Source organism: Rhodamnia argentea, chromosome 1, assembly GCF_020921035.1.
Source record: "Rhodamnia argentea isolate NSW1041297 chromosome 1, ASM2092103v1, whole genome shotgun sequence".
Taxonomy (NCBI): Eukaryota; Viridiplantae; Streptophyta; class Magnoliopsida; order Myrtales; family Myrtaceae; genus Rhodamnia; species Rhodamnia argentea.
The window spans coordinates 35146341-35169754 of NC_063150.1; the positions used below are offsets into that span (position 1 = coordinate 35146341).

Consider the following 23414-nt stretch of genomic DNA (forward strand, 5'->3'; position numbering starts at 1 on the left):
AGGGACTTCTGAGAAGCTTTAGGACAGGAGAAAAGTTTGGCAACTGTCTCAAGATTTGGTCTTATCTGGATGGTTTGTATTCATCACCATCGCAAGAGTGTTTTGCATTTGCCCTCTTTGGTCCAAACAGAAGGCCACGTCTTGCCCGACCCACCCCAATCCCCCTTGTTCTGTTTCGCTTTTTTGAATACCATCGGATTCGCCTCTCCGTTGTCGTCCTGCTGATGGATCATCAGCTATTTCGGTGAATGCTTGATGATCATATCAAACCGAAGTGGTAGCATGAAATTGCAGTTTGTAGCTATAAAAAGGGTCTTCACCTGGCTAAGTCGAGATTGTTACCAAAAATTTTAAATTGTGCTCACTGTGAAAAATTTAACTTAAAACTTATTTTTTGATGCAAAAAAAAAAAATCTCAAATTTGTACCAATGTGTCATATTTTCTTTAAATTTATATCAGTGTGACATTTATTCAAATTTTTGTTTGTGACACAAAAAATTTTAAATTTGTATCCATATGATCCATTTACCTCAAAATTTCTTGCAAATATGTCATATGGGTATAGTTTGGAGCTTGTAGTGTCACAAGAAAAAGGTAAAGATTAATTTGTCACACTGATATAACTTTTGAGTTTTCTGTGTAAAAAAAAAAAGGTTTGGAGTAGATTTGTGTTTAGGGTTTTTTTTTTAGGTTTTTTCCCTTAAAAAGAAATAAGAGGGAAAGCTAGTCTGGTTGATTTCTTTGAGCGGTTCAAACGGTTGGACCGGTTCAGAGAGGGAGAGAGAGAGCGCAAAAGAATAGGATAAGAGTGCCGAGGTTCATCTTTAGGGTGGATGGACATGGACTCATGGTACCCATTAAATGGACTAAATAAATGTCTTAAATATTTATACGATGCAAACAAATGTCGACGGCAAAAGCAGTGAAAGCCTGATACGGACGGGGAGGGGACACATGGGGGGTGGTGGGGGCGCAGGCCGTGTGTTGGAAAACTTGAATCGGCATTCAATTGGAATCCAACACTTTCTTTTAATTGCTGGGGATAAAAGTGGTGGCAGGTCAACATTAAATGATTCGTGCGAATGCCGACACCAGCAACTTACAATCGAAACCCGACGGAAAATCTGCACCCTTTTCCTCGATTCCGCCAGCCTTTTGTCGAGTCGGTGCAACTTTCTAGAAAAAAGAAAATTATGAAAGTGTGTGTAGTGCCCATCATCTTAAAAAAGTATGTTTGAGTGTTTTGATCGATGATGAATTTGTATGAACCACGGTTCAAGGTGTGGAGTTCGATTTCTCCTCCTCCTCCTCCTCCTCCTCGTGGTTACCAGCTCGAATCTGCTTACTACAGTAGTTTATGGGATTAGGCACCGTACGGCCGAACATTTTGTAGCACTGTGGGGTGCCCATATGGTCATATCCAATGAGGGTCCGCTGCACGGATCGATCGCCCCTCCCCTTGTCTTAGGACAGGTTCCATGTTTCGACGATTAAAATTATTTACCGTACGAAAAATCAGCAAGGAACGCTTGATTAAACTGCATCTTAATATCAGCTACTTGCTTTACACGCTAGTATGGATCTTGAAACATGATTCTTCAGTATGGTACCGAGTGTATTTGAGTATGCTTAGAAACAATTTGTTGTCCTTTCCTGAGTTGGATGAGTTGGTTCAATCCAATGTTCTTTGTGTTGCTCCATCCTATATCACGAGGTTAAAAAAAAAAAAAACACTCGATGAACCTCTTTGACAATATTACCCAAATATGCTCAGATCATAGACAAAACAATAGCAAAAAAAAAAAAAAAAAACCTGGCAGGGTAAACTGAACTAAATTCCTAGAGGTGCATCATTACATGCATGTGCGGATTTCCAATGCTAGATTAGCACACAACAGAAGAGACTGGAAAATATGTGACATTCATGCTGGATAAAAAAAAAAAAAGAGAGAAGGAAAAGGACAAAAATGTGTCTGCATGTATCTAATGGAAGCAGCCATCAACGCACGACACAAACGATAATGAGAGATGGAATGTGGCTACGAACGATCAGTTGGTTTGGCCTCCGCTGCCGGTGCTTATGGGTGGCCTCGTCGGCCGCCTTCGCCGGGGCGTCGCCCAACTCTCTTCTTCATAATACCCTTCTTCTCGTTCTTCTTCTCCTTCGTCCTGCATGCATTTATTCCGAGCAAAGAAAGATCTCGATGTACACCAAGATCGGCTTATGAAAATGATGCGACGGACCGTCCGTGCATCATGTATCAACTCCAAAGTCAACATGCACGTAATTTAAACACAAACACAAGCACTTGTATACTGGAATTATATATATTTAGAGAGAGAGAGAGAGAGAGCGAGAGAGAGAGAGAGAGAGAGAGAGTTGAGCTGAGCTGAGCTGAGCTGATGTAGTAGTACTAGTAGCGTCTCGCGGCACGGTGCTTGCGAACTGTGCCGATCCGGGGATCTCCCGGCAGTCGAGCCGGGGTCGAACTGGAAACCCAAGCACTTGAGGAGGGCAGTGATGCACGTTTGAAGGCAATGGCAAGGGCTGCACCGCTCCAGTCCTCCCCCTCTTCTTCCCTCTCCTTCTGAAGTCTCCATGCCCTCTCTCTCTCTCTCTCTCTCTAAAACAGGTTGTAGGCTTTCTCGAACAGGTTGGGCCCTGGAAAACTATTCGGTCAAGCTGGGCTTGGCCCGTTTCCCATTCATTGGGCCAGAGCCCAGCATCGAAACAGTGATCTTTTAGCCGTGATTTTCCAGGCGATTTTCATTAAATGAGAGAACTGGAAGTAGTATTTCAGATATTCCTAATTTCGCTTCTTCTTCTTTTTTCCCCCCACGTGAAGGCACATGAAAAGGGGCACCGTTTCACGATGGTTTGCCGATCTCCTTTTATTAGTTCAAAATTGAATAAATGGAAATAAAAATAATATTAAAGATATTCTTCTTATTGCTTTCCGACAAAATCGCCGGGCGCCGGCTATCCTCGCCGCCCCGAGCAACAAGAAAGATGAAGAAATGCTAGCAAGAGGGTTTCCAGCTATCGAGCACCTGGGTGTCGCGTCCGAGCAGAGAGCATCACGACGTGAGCTAGCCATTGTGCGCTTCGATCCGACGTTGCCTTTCTGGTAGAGGTGACAAAATGGGTATGGAACCCACATTTTAACCCACATTTTGATTAGGCACGTCATAAATGAGATGCCGTAAGTTTTGAAAGTATGCATTAGTGGATTATAAATGAGTTACTTAACAATTTAATGGGTTTTAAATGGATTGAGAACTAACCCATTTCTAACTCATATGAAAAATAGAGAACTTTTTGACCTGCCTTCTAGTAGTAGCTAAAGTGCCCAATGCATCAGGTGCAGTTGGAGACCTCACGACAATCTATACAATTTTTATACATTTTTTCAAAGTTTTTGAATTTTTTTATAATCTTTTATTATATATATTTTTCCTTTTTTTTTTTTTTTTTTTTCTGAGACGTCTGGCAAGGACCTAGCCACTAAGCGAGGGCAGCAAAGCCCTCGTCAACAGTAGGCAGGGGATGCAACCTTTGCCCAGACGGCCATTGGGCGAAGGCCACTATCGGTGAGGGCTTCAAGCACCTCGTTGGACTTAGAAGAAAAAAAAGAAAATAAACTATAAAAATATAAGAAAATTATTTTTTTAAAGAAATTTATAAAAATTGTCCATAAGATTTGTATTGCATGGAGGTGATTTTGCAATATAATAGTTTAAAAAATTAAGAAATAAGTTTTCCTAAATTAAGTTAAATATGAAAGTGTTTTAGCATTATTGGCCGGATCGAGTATTTGTTGGGTATGCATCGGGCCGGATATGAGCCGCTAGATTTGTATGTATGAAAATAGATCAAAACGAATTAAATAGGTCAATTTAGGTCAAACCATTTTCGACCCGATCCGCCTATTTGAGTGATCTACTTTCGAGCACTTCACCTAGTCTTATATGGAAATCTTACCGTCAACTTAGGCAAACTTGCACTAATACAAAGCCTTTTTCCGAGATGAAACATATGAACAATCTGGCTTTTCGCATCTTCTCACGTACTTTCCGGCTTTCCTCATGTATCAAAACCCTCGCATGAATTTACGAGAGATAATTAGCATTAAACAATCTTAACACCGCCCAAAGCATGCATGAACCTCGACCTCCCCGACGCCAACCATCCCATAAGGCCTAACACGGCATAACAACGTTAGGGTTAGGGACTAATCCAAGCAGGTGACCTAGTTAAACTCACTCGGTTTCCGTATGGACACAGACGAAGTATCGATTAAACTACACGAAAAGAACACCTTAATCGTACCGACGTGTCGGGATATGAGACGACAATCGAGCATTAGAACTCGTAATTAAACGAAGTGGTTGCGGTCAAAGTGGCTGCATGTTGACCCTAACACCCAACGGAAGCTTCATTGGGTGGCTCGGCAAGATCAAAAGTATTAGTTTCTTAATCAGTCCGAGGAGAGCAACGGCCATAAACAAATGTAGAATGTCGTACGAGGTGTCGAAACATTGGGTTGGAATCTCAGGTATGAAAGCGACAAAACTTAGTATCAAAGTTTGTTTAGTTAAAGCTTAATTTCCTCAGCCAATGGGTGCTTAAAAGGTGATCAAACCTCGTTTAGCTACACAGGAAGATTCAATTTAGTCTTGTTGACTTCACTATGTTCTACAAGAACTCCTCCTTTACTAATGTCGAGAAGAAGGCGGGATCTAGGGCCGTGTTCCATCTGCTCGATTGATTATTCATTTCTTCCTACGACTCAAATCCGAATTGACCGTGTTTTTTTGGGGAATCTTGGAACCTATGCTTCCTTATAGACCTGTGCATTCGTGCCACATATAGTTCTACATCACAAAAACTATTGATCTCATATAGAAAATGTACATGAACATTAGAAAGATATTTGGATTCTCAACGCTATTAACGATCGACCGTCATTAGGGGCGAAATTACCCAGGTATGACCCGGTTAAAGTAGGTAGATGACTTCACAAATATTGGTCAAGCACTCAATTACATTAGTAGTCGTAAGCATGTTTTCATCACGTAGCTACTTAAAACCTAATTCATGCCATGACCAGTCTCTTTCCAATATAAATATCTTAAATTTTGAGAATCTTGGACATGGTGAATATTCTACATCGATCATGTAACTACAATGCCACGTACCCAGCAAAGAAGAAAAAAAAAAAACAATCTTACTTAAAATATCCAATCATGAAGAGTCGGTGTCCATAGGATCAACCTTTGGCACTTGAAGGGTTAAATGAGAGAGAGTGTGGCGTACCAAACTAAACTTTGTTAAATTTTCGAGAGAATTATTGAAGATGTGTTTTCGTCTTGTGGGAAACGTATGAATCCAATGGGCAGTTCTGATTTCGGGCACCGTCAAAGGGTGGCGGGGACACGAATTTTAGGGTTTCGTCGAAACCGGTCCGCCGACAGAGGCCGCTTTCTCGTGCTAAAAAATGGAGATTCGAGAGACAAAAATCTGGCAGCCCCATCTCTGGATGCCCCCTGAGGAGAACATTTATTAGCCGGTGGTACTTAGGTTTTGGTCCTATTGTAGCTAAGAAAAAGAAAGAAAATGATTGGACAATGCCATGCAGTGCTAAGCAATTTTGCTATCTGTATGAAATAAATAAAGAGTTAATACCAAAATCCCAAACCGTGATAAATTTATTCAAAATTAATTTTTTTTACCACAAAGAATTTCAAGCTGGTACACATGTACCAGGCTTACCCTCCGTCAGTTTCTATTAGATTTTATCATCAAATTGCCGATTTGGATGACCTGCGAAAGTTAATGAGCGTACCAGTTTGAGATTTTTACCCTCCATTTATCATATATATCATTTTGAAATTTTTCATGATAATAATTAAATTTATTAGGGTGGGTTTTTTAGCGGTCAAAAAAATTAATTTTGGATAAATTTGTCATACGTGTATCAATTTGAGATTTTATGTAATAAAAAATTAATTTTGAATAAATTTATCATATTTATGTATCGGTTTGAAATTCTTCGCGGTCTTAACTCATAATTAAAGTAAATTACTTATGTTTCTTTTCCCTAAAGGACAGATGAATAAAGTCAGTCTCCAATAGAGCATTCAATTCAAACCTTCACGTCTTCCAATGCCTTTAACTTTTTTTTTTTTTTGGTTCTGGGTCGATATTCCAATGCCTTAACGTAGGCAGCAAGCCTTTTTGCCACCGCTCGCCTTCCACGTCGCTTCACATTCACACACCTTTAGCATTTCACTTCCCTTCACGTTTAAATTTGCATTTTGCACCCTGTTCTAACCCTCAAGAGTCTATGTTATCGTATATAGTCTCTCTTAGGACAGTTTGGTTTTACAAACTACATTGAAACTGTCGAATTTTCCCTCCATCGTGTTATTTTGGTGTAAATTTCCTGCAAGTCAGTCTTAGATAACCGGGTTGTTTAAAAACGATAATAACCGGCATAAATAAGTGGGCATAATACCCTGAAAAACTTCCAACTTTAGCTCTTATCCCAATTTTATCTTTTGCCTCATAGAAAAACTCAAAGCTATTCTTATTCTGCCATAAACTCTCTTTTTTTGGTCTCATAAAAAAACTCTAACTTTATATCCAGTTTCAATTTTACTCTTAATTTTTTTGTCTCATAAAAAATTATAGCTTTAGGTCTAGTTTTTTTATACGGATGGTTAATGGGGGTAGATTTGTGACTCAAGTAGAAATTTATGATTTTTTTTTATTAAATCGTAAAGAACTTATGGTAAAACCGGGTCTCGACGGTAAAATGAGGACAAAACCTAAAGTTGAGAGTTTTTCATAAGACCAAAAAATGCTTAGGGTAGAATTGAGAGATGAACTAGTGTTTAAAATTTTTTATGAAAAAAATTAGGGTAGAATTGAGATTGTGGAGGGTTTTTTTTATGAGACAAAAAGTAAAATTGGGAGAAGAGCTAAAGTTGAGGGTTTTTTTTAGGGTATTAGGCCTAAATAAGTGTGAGCGAAGTCAATCTTTGTATCTCGCGGTTTAGGAGAAGGACAAAAACGCGAGCTACAGTGAAAAGTTCGTGATTGCAATGCTTACTTTTCTAATGTAAGCATTGTCGCCATTAGAAAATCAACGTTGTGTTGGACACATAAGTTGACCTAGGTATATCAGCCGGACCTCCAACATACTTGGTTTCAAACTCCAAATTTCCAATCATGTCAAGTGAGTGCTAGCAAAATTCAGTCAACCCACATTAAGATTTTTCGAAACGCTAACAAGTCGGGAGAGGGCTTCGTTCGTGGTACCGGTAACGATCGGATGATCATATTCAAGTCGGGCTGCCTTCACTTTCCTCAAGTATTGAGCGGTAGTTCCGCGCTATGCCAACATTATCAATATGCGATGACGCGGCGGGTGATCAATGCCTTATGTCTTCTTTTCAAGTCGACGAGATCCCAGTGTTTCAGAGGCATTGATTTCACGAGAAGCAAAATGGGATCACAACCCTAAAGGCTTCACACGGCTATATTTATCTTCACGGGAACTAGATTTGCATGAATATGAGCCGGGCGCATACACGTACAAACTTCGGAGCTTTTTATAGGTTTTCTATCATTGAAAGCTGCTAGCTTGACAGTTTAATAGTACAATTGGTTATTTTTTGAGAACTGCTAGCATGACGATCTGATAATATTGTCATTATTCCCGACCATACGATGTTTCCATTAATAAGTACTTTATGCAAAACACGCGATGATGATACATGTGGATCTACGGTCGGAAATAATTGACGATCTTGTCAGGTTGTTAGGAAAGTATTTTCCTTATTTTTTACCACACGATTTCTCAATAAATGAATGCTTTATGCAAAATACGGGATGATAATACATGAATCTACGATTGAATTGTATCGTACGTGTAAATTACTATCGGGGAGGGCATTTCCATATACACTGTCCAAGGCACTTAAAAGAACATGCACATCTCATTGTCACAACGCCCCCAACCACGCAATTTACAAAAATTCTTTCTTTTTACTCTCTCTCTCTCTCTCTCTCTCCTCCGTATTCATTCATGCAAAGTCGCCGCCAACTACTCTCCCGTACCCCTCTTCCCACGTGAAACTCCTCCTACTCAATATTTATTATGGTTTCGACCCAAAAAATATATATAAATATTTATTTATTATGGAGCTCTAATTTCCCCCTTCTTAATAATAACCCTTTTATTTTATTTTTTTTTGGGTTCGAAACCACCCTTTGATTGATTGATGCACCACCTTGCTTCTTCACCTTCTCCCTGAAATAAATAAATAAGAACACCCCTTTAACCTTCCCCCCTTTCGACCCAAACGCAGAAAAAATTACAACCCCCCCTCCTCCTCTCCCCCCCCCAAAACACACACACACACACACAAGGAAGACCTTTCGACTTATAACGCATTACCATCAGCATCAACTCTCTCTCTCTCTCTGGCTCTCTGTCTATATATCGCTTCCTCTCTCCTCACTCCAACTTCACCACTTTCTCTCTCTCTCTCTCTCTCTAGACCCGGCTTTAAACCTTAAAACTTTCCCCGAACGAGAGAGACTGAAGAACCAAGGATGGCGGACGTGGGGATGATGACGATGAGCAAGGACGGTAGCAGCTGGTGGCTCCTCGCCCTCCCTTCCCCTGCCTTCTCCTCCTCCTCCGACCGCCTCCTTCACGATGCCTACGTCCTCCTTCCCTCCCTTCTCCTCGCCTTCCTCGCTCTCTCCCTCCTCACTTGGGCCCTCTCCCCCGGCGGCATCGCCTGGACCCACGGCAGGAACCGCATGGGCCCTCTCCCCATCCCCGGGCCCCGTGGCCTCCCCGTCTTCGGCAGCCTCCTCGCCCTCCGCAGCCTCCCCCACCGCGCCCTCGCCTCCGCCGCCGCCTCCCCGGACGGTGCCCAGCTCACGGCCTTCAGCCTCGGGTCGACCCCGGCCGTCGTCTCCTCCGACCCGCGGACCGCCCGTGAGATCCTCTCCTCCCCCGCCTTCGCCGACCGCCCGCTCAAGCGCTCCGCCCGCAGCCTCATGTTCGAGCGGGCCATCGGGTTCGCCCCCGCCGGCGCCTACTGGCGGCTCCTCCGCCGCGTCGCCGCGTCCCACCTCTTCGCCCCGCGCCGCGTCTCGGCACACGGGCCGGCCCGCCTGCGCGACTGCGCCGCGATGGCGGTTCGCATCGCCGCCGAGCAGAAGGCCCGCGGCTTCGTGGTGCTCCGGGATCACCTTCAGCTGGCCTCGCTGAACAGCGTCATGGGGAGCGTGTTCGGGAAGCGATACGACGCCGCCCGCGACGCCGAAGAGCTCGAGGACCTGAGGTCGATGGTGAGGGAAGGGTTCGAGCTGCTGGGGGCGTTCAACTGGTCCGACTACGTGCCCTGGCTGCGCTACGTGTACGACCCGTTCCGCGTGGACGAGCGTTGCGCGAGGCTCGTCCCGAGAGTGAAACGTTTCGTCGGCGGCATCATCGCGGATCACCGGCAGAAGAATAACGACTGCGACGACGAGGTCGCCTCCGACGAGGCTGATTTTGTCGATGTCTTGCTCTCTCTGGATGGCGACGAGAAGCTCGATGAAGATGACATGGTCGCCATCTTATGGGTACGTTGACCTACGATTCGTCACATCATTTAACGAATTCATTTAAATAATCGCGACATGCCCATGTCGATTTTTTATTAGCCCGGTCCTTTTCTTTGTGGGCCATTGTCGGATGAAATAATCGTATTTTTTTAATGGTGACCAAACCTTGATCATCACAAGGAAAAGCCAAGAAACGGAGAGATTTGAAAAATAATCTTGGGATTAGTTACCTCTGCGGGCATTCGATTGTTTATTTCCATTATTCCTTTTGTTTGGTTTCAAATTGAAGTGGTACAACGTAATTTGATCGTAACGTCCCGGATAGTAATAGCATCGTGTCGCTGTCGACTGCGCACGAGATGTGAAAGGTCAATTCATGGCCGCCGTTATTTCGTGTTAACGATCATTGAATTAGGTGAGAACTGTCCGTTTGCGCAGGAAATGATCTTCAGAGGCACGGACACGACGGCTCTGTTAACCGAGTGGATCATGGCCGAGCTGGTGTTGCACCCGCGAGTCCAAGAGGCGCTCCGGGAAGAGCTCGCCGACGCCGCCTCCCGCGCCGGCGGGAGAGTCCTGACCGACGCCGACATGGCCGGGCTGCCCTACCTGCAGGCCGTGGTCAAGGAAGGCCTGCGGATGCACCCTCCGGGCCCGCTCCTCTCGTGGGCACGGCTCTCCACGGCGGACGTCCAGCTCGGCAACGGGATGGTGGTCCCCGCCGGCACGACGGCCATGGTCAACATGTGGGCCATCGCGCGCGACCCTGGGGTCTGGGAGGACCCGCACTCGTTCCGGCCCGAGCGGTTCCTGGAGCACGACGTCGATGTGCGCGGGGGCGACCTGAGGCTCGCCCCGTTCGGGTCCGGACGCCGGGTCTGCCCTGGGAAGAATCTCGGCCTGGCAACGGTGACCATGTGGGTGGCCGAACTGGTGCGCCGCTTCAAGTGGGCGGAGAACGCGGGTCGCCCAGTCGACCTGAGCGAGGTCTTGAAGCTGTCCTGCGAGATGAAGCATCCCTTGCACGCGGTGGCCGTGGAGAGAAATCGATAAAAGGGTTCAGTCTTGATTAGGGTTTAGACAATAGCACTTCCACTCTCTATGTAATGGCGGTAGTATTGTTCTTCTAGTTTTTTTTTTTTTTTTTGCTATTTTTTTTCGAGTTTATCTAGGATTTTGTCGGACTTGTATATCTCTTAGCAATTTGTGGGTGTTGGGAATTTGTGTTTTTATTACCTTTTGGGTAGGGGACTCCAGTTTTGGGATGTCTTTGTAAGGGGTCCTATAGTTCCATATATGCTTTGTGAATTATAATAGCTGGAATATTATATCGACTTTGCTGCTTGGCGCGAAAATTCTTCTTTTACATCCGAAGATTATTCGGATTTTAATTTTGGGGTGAAACCCCTAACTAAATAATCGTAATGTCGAAATGTATTTGTAATCATGAACTTGGGAACTTGGGAATGACAAACGATGGTATATCTTTGTTGGAAAGAGTTCAATGAATTCGCTAATGGAATTTATCAAATTCAATGTTGAAGTGTAATACACCCCACTAATAATTTCCATAGGTAATTAGGTAGAGATAACAAATTCTCATCCATTGATTAAAATTAAGTTTTACTCAATTCTACTACACACTATGCAAACTAGTGTCCATATATAAAATGTCCAAAACACCCCTCATTAAGACAATACCAAACAGATAATGAAGTCAGATGGATTTTTACTGTAGGGCGACTTTACATCTCAACCGACATCGAATGCATGCTTAATTCCTGTCTTGCTTCTACATGATTTTCGCCAAATTGAGGTTTTGTAGGTCCATGTCACCATCCGTCTGTCTCTACCCTAACTTCAAATTTGTAATTGCTTGACGAACGGCCTAATCTTTTATTTCCACTTGCCATTTTGATGTAATAATGAAAGAAAGCTCACACGCTTTTTGTGTCTTAACTACTTCCATACATCCTTCACCTAAATGAACAAGTTAGGACAGACAAAAGAGAGTGACTCATATATTGTTTTTCTCTTTTGACACATTTAATGTAACTTTCGAAATATAAGTAAATAATATACGTGAAACTAACATATAGGACAAACCAACGATCGGTTAGGTTCGAGCGACCCAGCCTTGCCCGAAGAGGAGGGATTTGGTCCGAGGATGCCGATTGTTACTGGGTGCTCACCAGCCTAAAGCCACCACCGCCATGCGCTCTCTCTTCGATTATTTCAAGATCCGATGCACATCAAGGAGTTTGTATGTCCTTCTCTCGCGTGCTCGCTTGCTCATAGGAATTAGCACAAAATGAGTGATTAGAAAAATATCTTTCTCAAATGATCGCAAGTATCGTTTGAAATAGTTAGTTAATAAAAAATATTTTTATGAGGAACAATAATTTGTGTCTAATATTTACGTAGACGATGAATTTTTTTCATTCATTCATATTTTTGTAAGCGATATAAGTGATTTTTCTGAAAAATATTTATCAAATCACTTATTTTTTTTACAAAAAAAAGATGACTTAAGTACATCAAAATTGTCCTTATAGCTTGATGAAGACTTCAAAGAAGAAAAGAACATGTTTGATGACTTCACCATCTTGGAATTTTTAATGTAATTTCATGAAAAACCTCAAATTGATATATATATATATATATATATATGATAAATTGGGGAAATTACCAAAAAAGTCCTAAACCTATTGCAATTGTGCCAATTCAATCTTAAACTTTTTTTTTTTACTGATTAAGTCCTAAACCTTTTGCTATTGTGCCAATTCAGTCCATCCGGCGAATTTTGGCCGGCCGGTGCTGACGTGGACGCCGGTCGGCCGGCGACATAATATTTTAATAATTTTTTTCATTTTTTTTCCAAATTTACGGATTTTATTTTTATTTTTATTTTATTTTATTTTTACTTCTCCTTCCCAGTTCAGATCTGCACTCTTTCCTCCTTCATCCATGTCGTTGGTGATTTAAAAAAAAAAAAAATCCATGTCGTCGGTTGGCCAAATCGATCGATCGATCGAGAGAGAGAGTTCTTGGGGAAGAGAGTTCAGGTGCGAGCACAAGACCAAACCGTCGTGCCGCTTGCCGTCGTCGCAACCCGAGGGGGTTGGCCTCGGGTGTGGGGGTATACCTTTTGTAAAAGGAGGAAGCTTTCCTTTTGGACTCTCACGGTCTCTTCACTGGTTCTCGTTTGGGGTGAAGAGAAAAGGAGAAGGGAAAAAAAAAGAAAGAAAGGAGAGGGAGAGAATCTGAGGCGCAAGGGAGCTCTGCAGAGGAGGAAGAAGCAGTAGAGTTGGAAAAAAAAAAAAAAAAAGCTCGTTCACAAGGGAGAGGGAGAGCTCTGTGATTTTTGCAGGGCGAGAAAGGTCTTTCTTTCCTGGGGAGGTCTCGAAGGAAGAGTCTCTGAAGCAAAAAACAGAGCAGTTCAGACTTCAGAGAGCAAAAAAAAAAAAAAAATCGTGAGCAAGAGTGAGAGATCGAGCCAAGTTTTTGAGTCCAGACAATAGATCCAGACCTAGTTAACGTGTACACGCTTCTTTTCGACTGTGTTGTGCCTTTTTATGCTTCGTTTTGATGAAATCGCAGTGACCGGACCTTGCTCGAACCTCGTCGGGGCCGTGATCCGCGGCCTTCGAACGGACGTCATCACGCGCGGTCGAATCCGTTTGGGTAAGTCGTTCGGCCTTTATTTCTCCTGTTGCGGTGTTGTGGCTCGGTCCTGGCGGTTGGAGTTGGTGGATGGCGCCGTTGATGGGGAGGCGGTTCCTGTGGAGGTCCAAGAGGGAGGACCTGTGAAAAGCATCGTGGAGAAGACGACCTCCTGGGCTGGGAAGGGGGAAATAAAAAAGGGTTAATACCATGAAAAACCCTAAACCGGTACACCCGTGACAAATTTACCCCAAACTATTTTTTTGACCACGAAAAACCCCAAACTGGTACATATGTGACAAATTTACCACAAACTATTTTTTTTACCACCAAAAACCCTAAACTGGTATATTTGTGACAAATTTACCCTAAACTAATTATTTTGACCACGAAATACCCTAAACTGGTACACATGTGACAAATTCACCCCCCGTTAAATCGTCACTTTGTTTTGGCCTTTGGTCCGCTACTGTATGGGAGGACACAACCCTTGGTGCTCCACCCATCCGTGCGCGATGGATGGTGTCATCGTACAAGAAGAGACTACTGAAGGAAGGAGGTTCACGATTTGACATAAATAGGTAAGCCTTAGGGGCAGCCGGCGGCGAAGATCCCGACCATGGAGACCATGGGGATAACCTGGTAACAATGATACGGAAAGCAAGTCTTCGATCTTACAAAGAAAGGCGATGGCTCGAAGACCTCGTCTCTAATGCTTTTGCCTTCCACGAGACCGCACCTGTCGGATCTGAAGATCGCCTATCTCAAATTGATAAACCTGTAACAAATAGAGGGTTAAAGCCCTATATTGGTATACCCGTCAACTATCACATGTCACTAAATCAACAATTTGATAGTTAAATTTAATGAAAATTAACGGAGGGTAAATTTGTCACATGTGTACCAGTTTAGGGTAAATTTGTCACTGGTGTACCGGTTTGGGATTTTTTGTGGTCAAAAAAATAATTTAGGGTAAATTTGTCACAAGTGTACCGGTTTGGGGTTTTTCATGGTATTAACCCAATAAAAAATAAAAAATTCCGAAAATTAGAAAAAATAAATAAATAATATTAAAATATTATGTCGCCGGCCGGCCGGCGTCCACGTCAGCGCCGGCCGGCCAAAATTCGTCGGATGGACTGAATTGGCACAATAGCAAAAGGTTTAGGACTTAATCGGTAAAAAAAAAAGGTTTAGGACTCGAATTGGCACAATTGCAATAGGTTTATGACTTTTTTGGTAATTTCCCCCTGATAAATTTATCCCAAATTAATTACTTAACCATAAAAATTCTATATTGATATACCCGTGACGAATTTACCATCCATTAATTTTTGTTAAATTTTATCGTTAAATTGCTAGATTAGATGACATGTGGCAATTGACATATATACCAATTCAAGATTTTTACCCTCTGTTTATCATATGTGTATCACTTTGAAGTTTTGGTGATAAATTTGTTACAAATGTATTAGTTTGAAATTTTTTGTGATAAAAAATTTAGTTTGGGATAAATTTGTCGGGCGTGTACCAATTTGGGGTAAAATTTTCACACATGTACCAATCAGGAGTTTTTCGTGGTATTAACCTACAAGAAAGGAAAAATGATTCATGAATTTTAGTACAATATATAATGTGGTTCCTGAACAATGTGGTCCATAAATTGTAGTTCAATGTGCAATATAGTTCATGAGCTTTTAATTTGTTCAATATAATCTTTGAACTTCTAAACTATGAGAAAATGTTTAATGTTATCGATGAACTTGAACTAATGGAAGGACAATATTAAACATCTTTATATAATTCACGAAATAAGTTGAACATGTTTCAAAAGTTTAAGGGTTGTATTGAACAAATTAAAAGTTCGAAAATTATATTATATAATGAATTAAATTTTATTGTTCATATTGAATATATTAAAAGTTTATATATTATTAAGTGGAAGATAGAAATCATTGTTGTCATTATAAAAGCAAAAATAAATAAATAAAAATAACTCTTTAGAGAGAGGGAGATGGCTGTGTATCTCGTGGCTTGGGCTTTGGGATATCTGTGTGCGTGTGTGTGTGGTTGGGGAAGAACGACAGGTCTCTTCTCGCCGACACAGTCAAACCAAAGACCGTATGATCGCAATCCTGCTGATATGACTGCTCCTCGTCTTTTTGAACAGCTTGCCCTCTCTTCTCTGACACCGTCTTCTCTTTACCCCCCAAGCTCGCTAACTTTTTGTGTCCGAACCTTTTCTCGATGCACTTGGAGAACAAAAATTCTCAGTAATTCCAAAATTTACGATGAGAATTGGTTACCATCTAAGTTCATCTTGAAAGATGAAACATATATATCCTAAAGCAACATGTTACTTATGACTATGATTTCTTGTGTGTCCACAATTGGTAACTCAGACTCAGATAAATCTTTCGAAAACTCAGATCGAGGAATGTTTACGAGGCTCCTGCCGCAAGTGAGACTCGAAGTGAGATTGTGGTCACTTTGCAATAATTCGGCGCATGCATAAGATTTCGGTTTTGCTTGAAATCCTAGGGTTCAGGAGTTTTTTTCCCCGTGTCTTTCATGGCGCTACATATTCTAACTAGTGAAAATATCTATACATCAATCATTGACAAGTAGCCCATCTAGTCCTACCATCAACCCCGACAACGTCAGTGTTAGCCACCCGCATGGATCCAAAAGGCGTCCTGCTGTAATTTGCGTCTGTATGCAACTTTATCTCTCACTATAGCAATAATCCAAAGCCGAACCGATCAAAGACACATCTATCGAGCAGCAAGTCCATTTCAGCTCCAAATAATACCGAATCAAGGGCAGCCCGACTCGAGCCCTCGGTCAGCATCACAGACATGACTAATGTCCAACATAATTTGTAGCTACGAATCACATCGATCGAATCGCGTAATTTTCTATTTATGGTCGATGCACATGATCCATGACACTTGGTTTTGATTCTACATTTGTGGAAAACCAATTTTTTTTTTTTTCCGACACAACGGGTCGTGTGCTACCTGGTGTACCGGGGCGAAGGAAGGGGTTGCTTCTGTCAGGTCGCTGTTAGGTAGAGCTTGGTGGTGTCAGATGGGGGCAGTGCATGGAAAAGGAGGACCTAGGAGTTCGGAAGAGGAGAGAGCGAAACCACGTGAAAATGGCAATTATTTACTGTACCTCCTCAATTTGTTGTCGCGAGTTACGTCCCCATCATCCCATCCCATCCATCATTTTTATCTGCTCGACGATAAGCACAGTTCGTGTACTCCCTATCGCGCCCAAGTTGACGCCATCCCCATCCAATAGTCTCGCCGCTGCGGCCTCCCCGCTTCGCGTCGCCTGAGTTATCGAATCACACCGCGGGCATGTGTATCGTAAACCGGCATGTCCCCATGTGTCGCTCGTTAATCCACTCGAGTCGTAGACAGAAAGTTTTTAGAGAAGAGCTCGTACTGTCGTTAATCTCGCTTTCCATCTAACGATAGAGATCTATTTTCACAGCTTAATCCCACCTGCTAATCTAGTGGCGACGAAGATTCACTCCCGCCTAGTAATCCAACAGTAAAGAGGGTCAATCCCTATCTCGATCAATCCGACCATAGAGATATATCTTGGTAGATACGAGTCCTTGCCTCACGATCCAATAGTGTAGACGGAGTCTCACTGACCAGTAAGATGATTTCTTGTCTCTTTGGATTGATGACGTGACAATCTGTCCATGACACGCGAGGATGATTCGCGTCATTTTATCAAATACCACAACCTTTTGACGACGACTCTATGTGCCATAAAACCTTCAGTACGTCCCTTTTCTCGTGTATTGTCTTTTTTTCGATAACCCATTCCTATGAACGCATAGATTCGACCGATTGAAGGCCTATGGATCCTTGCGAATCTAGTGAACTGGTCAAAGCACAGTGACACAAGGAGCAAGTTTGTGTTCAATTTTGGCGGGACTTGAGAAGGACACATCTAGTGGGGCTGGAAATCTCATGATGCCGCGACGGACGATGGCAAACCCAAAGGTTAGGGAGAAGACGGCTATCGGCTTTATAAATACGAGATGTCGAGGGAGACATGTGTTAGTTTAAGTTATTGATTTTGTTTCTCGCGGTACCCATTTCATGGCCGCATATATTTCGCGGTTAAGCAATAGGAAACGAACTAAGCCGACTCTTTGTTCTTCGTCCTTAGGGATGGCCTCGGGGCGGTGCCGAGTCGGGATTGAGGATTGCATTTTCCCTGCTCATCCGACCACCCGCCCCGCAAAGGCAAAGAACTATCTTACAAATCAGGATTTCACACATCATCTAAGAATAGGTGTGTTTCACGAAAAACTTAAAATTTGAAAATGTTTTTTTCAAAAGGAATAAATTATATTGCTTAGAAAAATTAGTCTCGACATCAATTTATACCTAACTATACTCAATGGATGAAATTTTTTATTTATTTATTCTAGTGAGCAATATAATCAATCGCTTTTTTAGAATATATTTATCGCAGCTTGAGCTTCCCATGAAATAAAATAAACATACCCTTATTTTCTATTGCAGCACGTTATGCTTAAGCGACAAATCATTAGTTTCCAAATTGAGTTTGACTAAATATTTTTAGTGGTTCGTGTCTCGTAGTCAAGGACATAATGTCACTTTGACTTTGCAGCCCCATAAACTAAAATTATTCTTGTCCTTTCATTTATAACAATCTCCTTCCACATCTTGCACGCCTATTCACGTGTACCCTTGACAAACAAAGAAAAGGTTAAAATCTAGGAATTAGGGAATTTGGTCAATTTATTATAAAGAAGTCTTGATTACTTTCTTTTTTGTCTTGCATAAGTTTGGAAATTGGCACAAATGTTGATTTCCTCGCATATATGTGCTCTCATTAAAAGTGATTAAATTATTGACATGGTTCAATTACATCTCGAAAGCAATTTGTCCACCAAAATCGATCCTTCTCACCAAATTTGCCGAAATTTCTTGATTCATTGAAAGAACTCATATATAGACATGATCAAATGGAATTGGGGGTCCAAAACCGACTCGTTGACCGGCCTGTTGACCGGGCCCATGATTCCAACCCGTTATTTAAAAAAAAAAGGGGGGGGGAGGGGAGGTCCGGGGAGAAAGAACCGCTGGGCCTGGGAACCGAAATCGACCCTTTCAAGAGCCGGTTCCTGTTCCACCTTTTCTAGGAATTGGAACCGGCGGTTTGGACGAACCGGCCACCTTTACCCATATAAAAGGGTGCATTTTGAAAGATATGAAAGAAAAACCCGTTTTTCCTCTACCTTTCGATAAAATGAATCATAGTTAAAATTTTGTGATCTATTTCGTGGAAGAGGCACACGTTAATTGCCAATTGGAGCAATTTTGTTTTCATGTGTCTACAACTTACGTGAAGGCTTGCTTCTGCATTAATATTCATAGTTATCTGTATTTTTTTTTTTTTTTTTTGTGGGGGATAGGAATTCGGGATTCATGTCTAGCTCTTGACATGCATGCATCGCACGGACAGGGGGCTCAGTTGAGCACGTGGGCCCAGATGACTATGTTTCCCCTTGTTATTTTCCTTTAATCAACATGCGACGACAAACTACGATGTTCTTTTATTTTCTATTTTCGATCGATTTAATTGAATCAATGAAGTGACAGATTTACCTTCAGAGCACTAGACGACGAAATAGAGGGAGTGAGATATTTTTAAGATTAGCTCTCTTTCGTACTATGTGTAACCAACACGCTGAAAATTAACATACTTATCTCGCTATCGAGGCTTCATTCGTTTCACGAAAATAAGTTTTAAGAAATATTTTTCAAATTTTTTGACATTTAATTCACAAAAAAAAAGTCAATTAAGGAAAACATTTTCTACCATGAGGAAAAAAAAAAAACGGATTCAAAAGTGGGGAAAATTGACTTTCTTTTTCTTTTGAAGAAGGGGAAAATATTTTCTCTCATCTTTCGTTCATCTCTTCACTCATTCACATTCCCTTTCTTATTAATTATCTTTAAAAGAGTCAAAAACTTTAATTTTCTTTTATTGTTTTCTCTCCTTCTTCTCAGTTGGGCGTTAGCCATGGTGACAACTTGCGCCCCAGGTCGGCTAACCTCGAGCTCTCCAAATCAAGGCAAACTCGAGCTCGCATGCGGCTAGTCGTCCGCCCATTAAAAAGAATGCACGAAGAAACGATTTTTCATACCGAATGGCGAAAAATATTTTCCAGTAAGTGATTTTCTAGAAAAATAATAATATTTCTTGGTATTTGGCTGAATCTAGATAATATTTTATGTGTTTGGGATGGAGCATCTGATTTGATTTTCTTAGAAAACATACCAAATATTTCGAGTTTTTTTTTTTTAATTACTATTGTTTCTTGTTTCCTTTTTACTTTATCCCCAACCTCACCCTCCAACGCCTCATTTGAATCTTTCTAACTCTGCCCGGTCGACGCCGCCGAGGAGTCGCCCCTGCCTCCGAACTCGCACCCTCGGCGACAGGCAGCGTCGGCGAATGTGCGGACTTGCTGCCAAGGATGATCTCGAGGTCCGTGAGCGATTCGTTGGAGAACTGCTATTTCGTCGCGAGGATCGAGGGTTTCCTTGAGCTCGAGTCTCACCGGCCTCGGGTGAGGCTCCACCTCGCTCGATCTGGGGAGTTTGAGCTCATCCGAGGCCTAGGTTGGCGAGCGAAGATGAAGAGAAGGCGAGGCGAGGAAGTCGTCTCCGAAGAGGCAGCGATCGGACGCGAGAGGGAGCTCGGTGGGGGGCAGCAGAGGGTAGCACAGAAAGATATTGGTGGGGTAGCCGGATTTCGCAGGGGTGGGGAGGCGGCAGGGAGAGCGGACGAATATGATAGAGATAGAGAGAATGGTTTCCAGAACACGAGAAAATTGATTTCCTTTTTTCATTTTTGAAATTGACTGAAAATATTTTTCTTGATTAATTTATTTTTCCATGAACCGAAACCAAAAAGTCCAGAAAACTACTTGCTCAAAGTTGTTCCCTTTGAAATAAATGAAGCCTAAATACAATCGATGCTTACATCATTGACAAGATCGAAAAGGGGTTGGCATCTATCGGCCGTGGGAAAGGGATTTTGGTGGCACTGTCGTGAAATTGACACTGCCGAGACATGTTCTAGATGAAATCTGTACGAAATCTGAAACCGCTTGCTCCTTTCTTTTACGACTAATCTCAGGCACGACTCTGACGTGACATTAGCATGAACACAAATCCAAGATGATGGGACAGAGGGTGCAAAGAAGAATTCATGCACAATCTTGACAAAATACATAAATGTCCGTTTGAAATAGGGTAAATTCTAAGCTAGAAGTTCATGCGAATGGCGGCAAGAGACTGAAAAGGAAGCCATGGAAATCAAAGTGCCGTTGTTAATCATTATTTTCTCGCCCAAAAATCAAAATCATCGTTCTACTTTTTTTTTATATACCAAATTCATCCTCATTTTTTCTTTTGTAAAGGTCCACTATCAAGTCTTTCCGTTAAGTTTTAACCGTGGGAATGTTGAGTTAACCGTCGCAGTTATGAATTGGCCAATCTAAAAACACATGTCACTTTTCACCCATTACTTGTAATGATAAATTACTAAACATCATCGCTTAATTTTGAAGGAAAATCTGTAACCACTTGTCAATTTACTAATTGAGAAAACTTGTACTTGTAGTTGAGAAATTACTACCTTAAGGTGAAAACTTACTTGATATGACATTTTACTATTTACTTTTTCTCTATGGAAATCTGCCAAGAATGTTCAAACGTTACTAAAAGCTCTGATAAACTAAAATTAATCTTTCACTTCTGAAAGCTAAAAAGGCTATGAAGTTACTAAAGACTAAAATATGGAATTTTATTTGTCATAATAACGATTTCAACTTGAAAGTTCACGCGCCTGCAAAGGTCGAACAGTTTCTTGGTCTTGCTAAATCAGCAATTAATTGGAGCGGCCAAACATTGTCCCGCTCAGCGCCGGCGAATGGATGCGGGGGTACCTGTAAAAATATGAAAAGAACCGTAGCCGGTGCCAACTAAAAGAAAGTTAATCATCGGAACGGGAGTTACTTGAATCTCTATGGAATCATTTCCTTAGTTATAATTGCAAGACTTGATAAGATTAATGGTGGGTTTGTTTCATGGAAATGTCAAGATTTGGAGCTCATCTTTTGAAAAAAAATTTATTGTATCTCTTAAAAACATTAGTCAACGAAAAATGTTTCCATTATCGATAACAATTCAGGCCTAACTATTTTCGTGAGTGATTCAAACGATTACTTATTCGAAAATATTTTTTAAATCTTGAATTTTTGGTGAAACAAACACCTAGGAAGCACCGACACTCTCTCGACACTCTCCAACATACGACCAACACGTGATCGGTGCTCCGGATACACCGGTGACACGTGAGTCCAGCATCTCAACGCTCCATTTCGACACGCATGGAGTTAATTTTAAGCATTTTCAATAGATTAGGTGTCAAAATATAAATCTATCAAAACTATACATACTTAAGTCATATACCCAGCTATCCCAAAGTAATATACCACGCTAGCCCAAAAAAATCTAATCGTAAATCCCTAATAGAAAAAGAAGAAGAAGAAACTCACCACCGATTTTTTTATATACACATGATAATTTATCATATAAATAAAAATGTATATTTAATATACAACATGTCTCAATGTGTGGAAATTCTCTACTTTTTTTTTTTTAAATGACGCGTTGGCATATCGTGTCGTGTAGCGTCACATCGCACGTCTCGTGTAAATGCTACTTAGACAAACACATCCTAAAAGGAAATCCTCATTTCCAGGACGCAAACACACACTCATGGACACTCAAAAGAGTCCGTGAATATGAAGAATGTCTCATTTATGACAAAAGAAAAATGTCTCGTTGAACTGTCTGATTGTGAATCGGTGAATCATGCTGTCTTTGCCATAAGACAAATGTGCGTTACAGTGCTGTGTGATTAAAGAATGCCTAGCCACATAAAGTAAAAATTCCCTAACAAGGATTCACTCTCTCACCCCAAAAAGGTCAAAGGAAACCTGCTGTAAATGCCCCTTCAACGTTGCCAACTAGGAAAAGAAAGCTGTCGCGCTAAAGTCACGTTAAGAGGATGAGATGTCATAACCTATGAATCTCCACTTCATTCCCATGCTGTAATCCTGAGAATACGACTTTACCCCAAAAGTAATTTGAGTAATGTTGGCCAACTTGGACATTGAAACTTTGCATACCAAACTCTCCATATAAACTCCCTTCGGGTCACTTCAGCCTTGACATAACGAACCGAGGACTATAGTCTTCTCTTCCTCCTAATACTACCTTGGATTGTCTTGCCTGATTCTTCTCGTACCCCATGGCAAAGAAACCGAGCTCGGGTCGCCAGAAAATCACCATCTCGAAAATTCCCAAGAAGAACCATCTCCGAGTGACCTTCTCGAAATGGAGATCCAGGCCTTTTAAGAAAGCGAGCGAGCTCCGCACTCTTTGTGGGGTCGATATTGGAATCGTAGTCTTCTCTTCCGCCAGCAAGGTCTTCTCCTTTGTTCATCCGGATGTCGAGTTCGTCATCGACCGGTCCCCCACCCAACCCCCATCTCCCCCCCCCACCCAACACCCACCCACACACTCGGGGCTAGTGCCGGCTCATTGAAGCTGACTGGAACGCGAACCTGCGCGACTTGGATTATGTGAGCTTGAGAAATTTGTTGCGCTCAATTTGTGCTCTGTCTCTTTTTTTGGCTTCTTGATTTCTGTGTTTCAATGTCGTATAAATAAGTTTGGACTGATCAAATTTGAGAAATTTGTTCATGTTTTTTTTTGGTAAGGTGAAATTTGCTCATGTTGGTGTTTGCAGAACTTGCTAAAGTTGAATGTTTAGTCGATTTGTTCATGTTCTGAGTCCTCTTCATGGCTTCGGATGTTTATCTTTGAGACATAAATAAAACTTTGATGTTGACCGCGGGGGAAAAAAAAAGTCTACTTGATTTCACAGGGTTTAGTATAGCATGTGAAAGGGTCGACGCTTATTTATTGCTGCAATTATTGCTATTTAGCACACGTTATTTCAGTATTTAAGATCGTTTTAATT

At 41.8% G+C, this 23414-nt stretch overlaps 1 protein-coding gene across 1 annotated transcript; it reads left to right on the plus strand.

Annotated features, from left to right (window-relative positions):
• Window positions 1-8623: 8623 nt before the first annotated feature.
• On the plus strand, window positions 8624-10867 carry LOC115738829 (cytochrome P450 78A7-like). The gene is made up of 2 exons (XM_030671557.2): window positions 8624-9650; window positions 10071-10867. The coding sequence occupies exons 1-2, from the start codon at window positions 8625-8627 to the stop codon at window positions 10683-10685; spliced, it is 1641 nt and encodes a 546-aa protein (XP_030527417.2). The 5' UTR covers window position 8624; the 3' UTR covers window positions 10686-10867.
• Window positions 10868-23414: the final 12547 nt, after the last annotated feature.

What these genes read in the sequence shown, in the direction of transcription:
- LOC115738829 (XM_030671557.2), top strand. Translation starts at nt 8,625, where the DNA reads ATGGCGGACGTGGGGATGATGACGATGAGCAAGGACGGTAGCAGCTGG. An exon ending in ACATGGTCGCCATCTTATGG is followed by an intron (nt 9,651 to 10,070) that starts GTACGTTGACCT and finishes CCGTTTGCGCAG; the next exon opens with GAAATGATCTTCAGAGGCAC.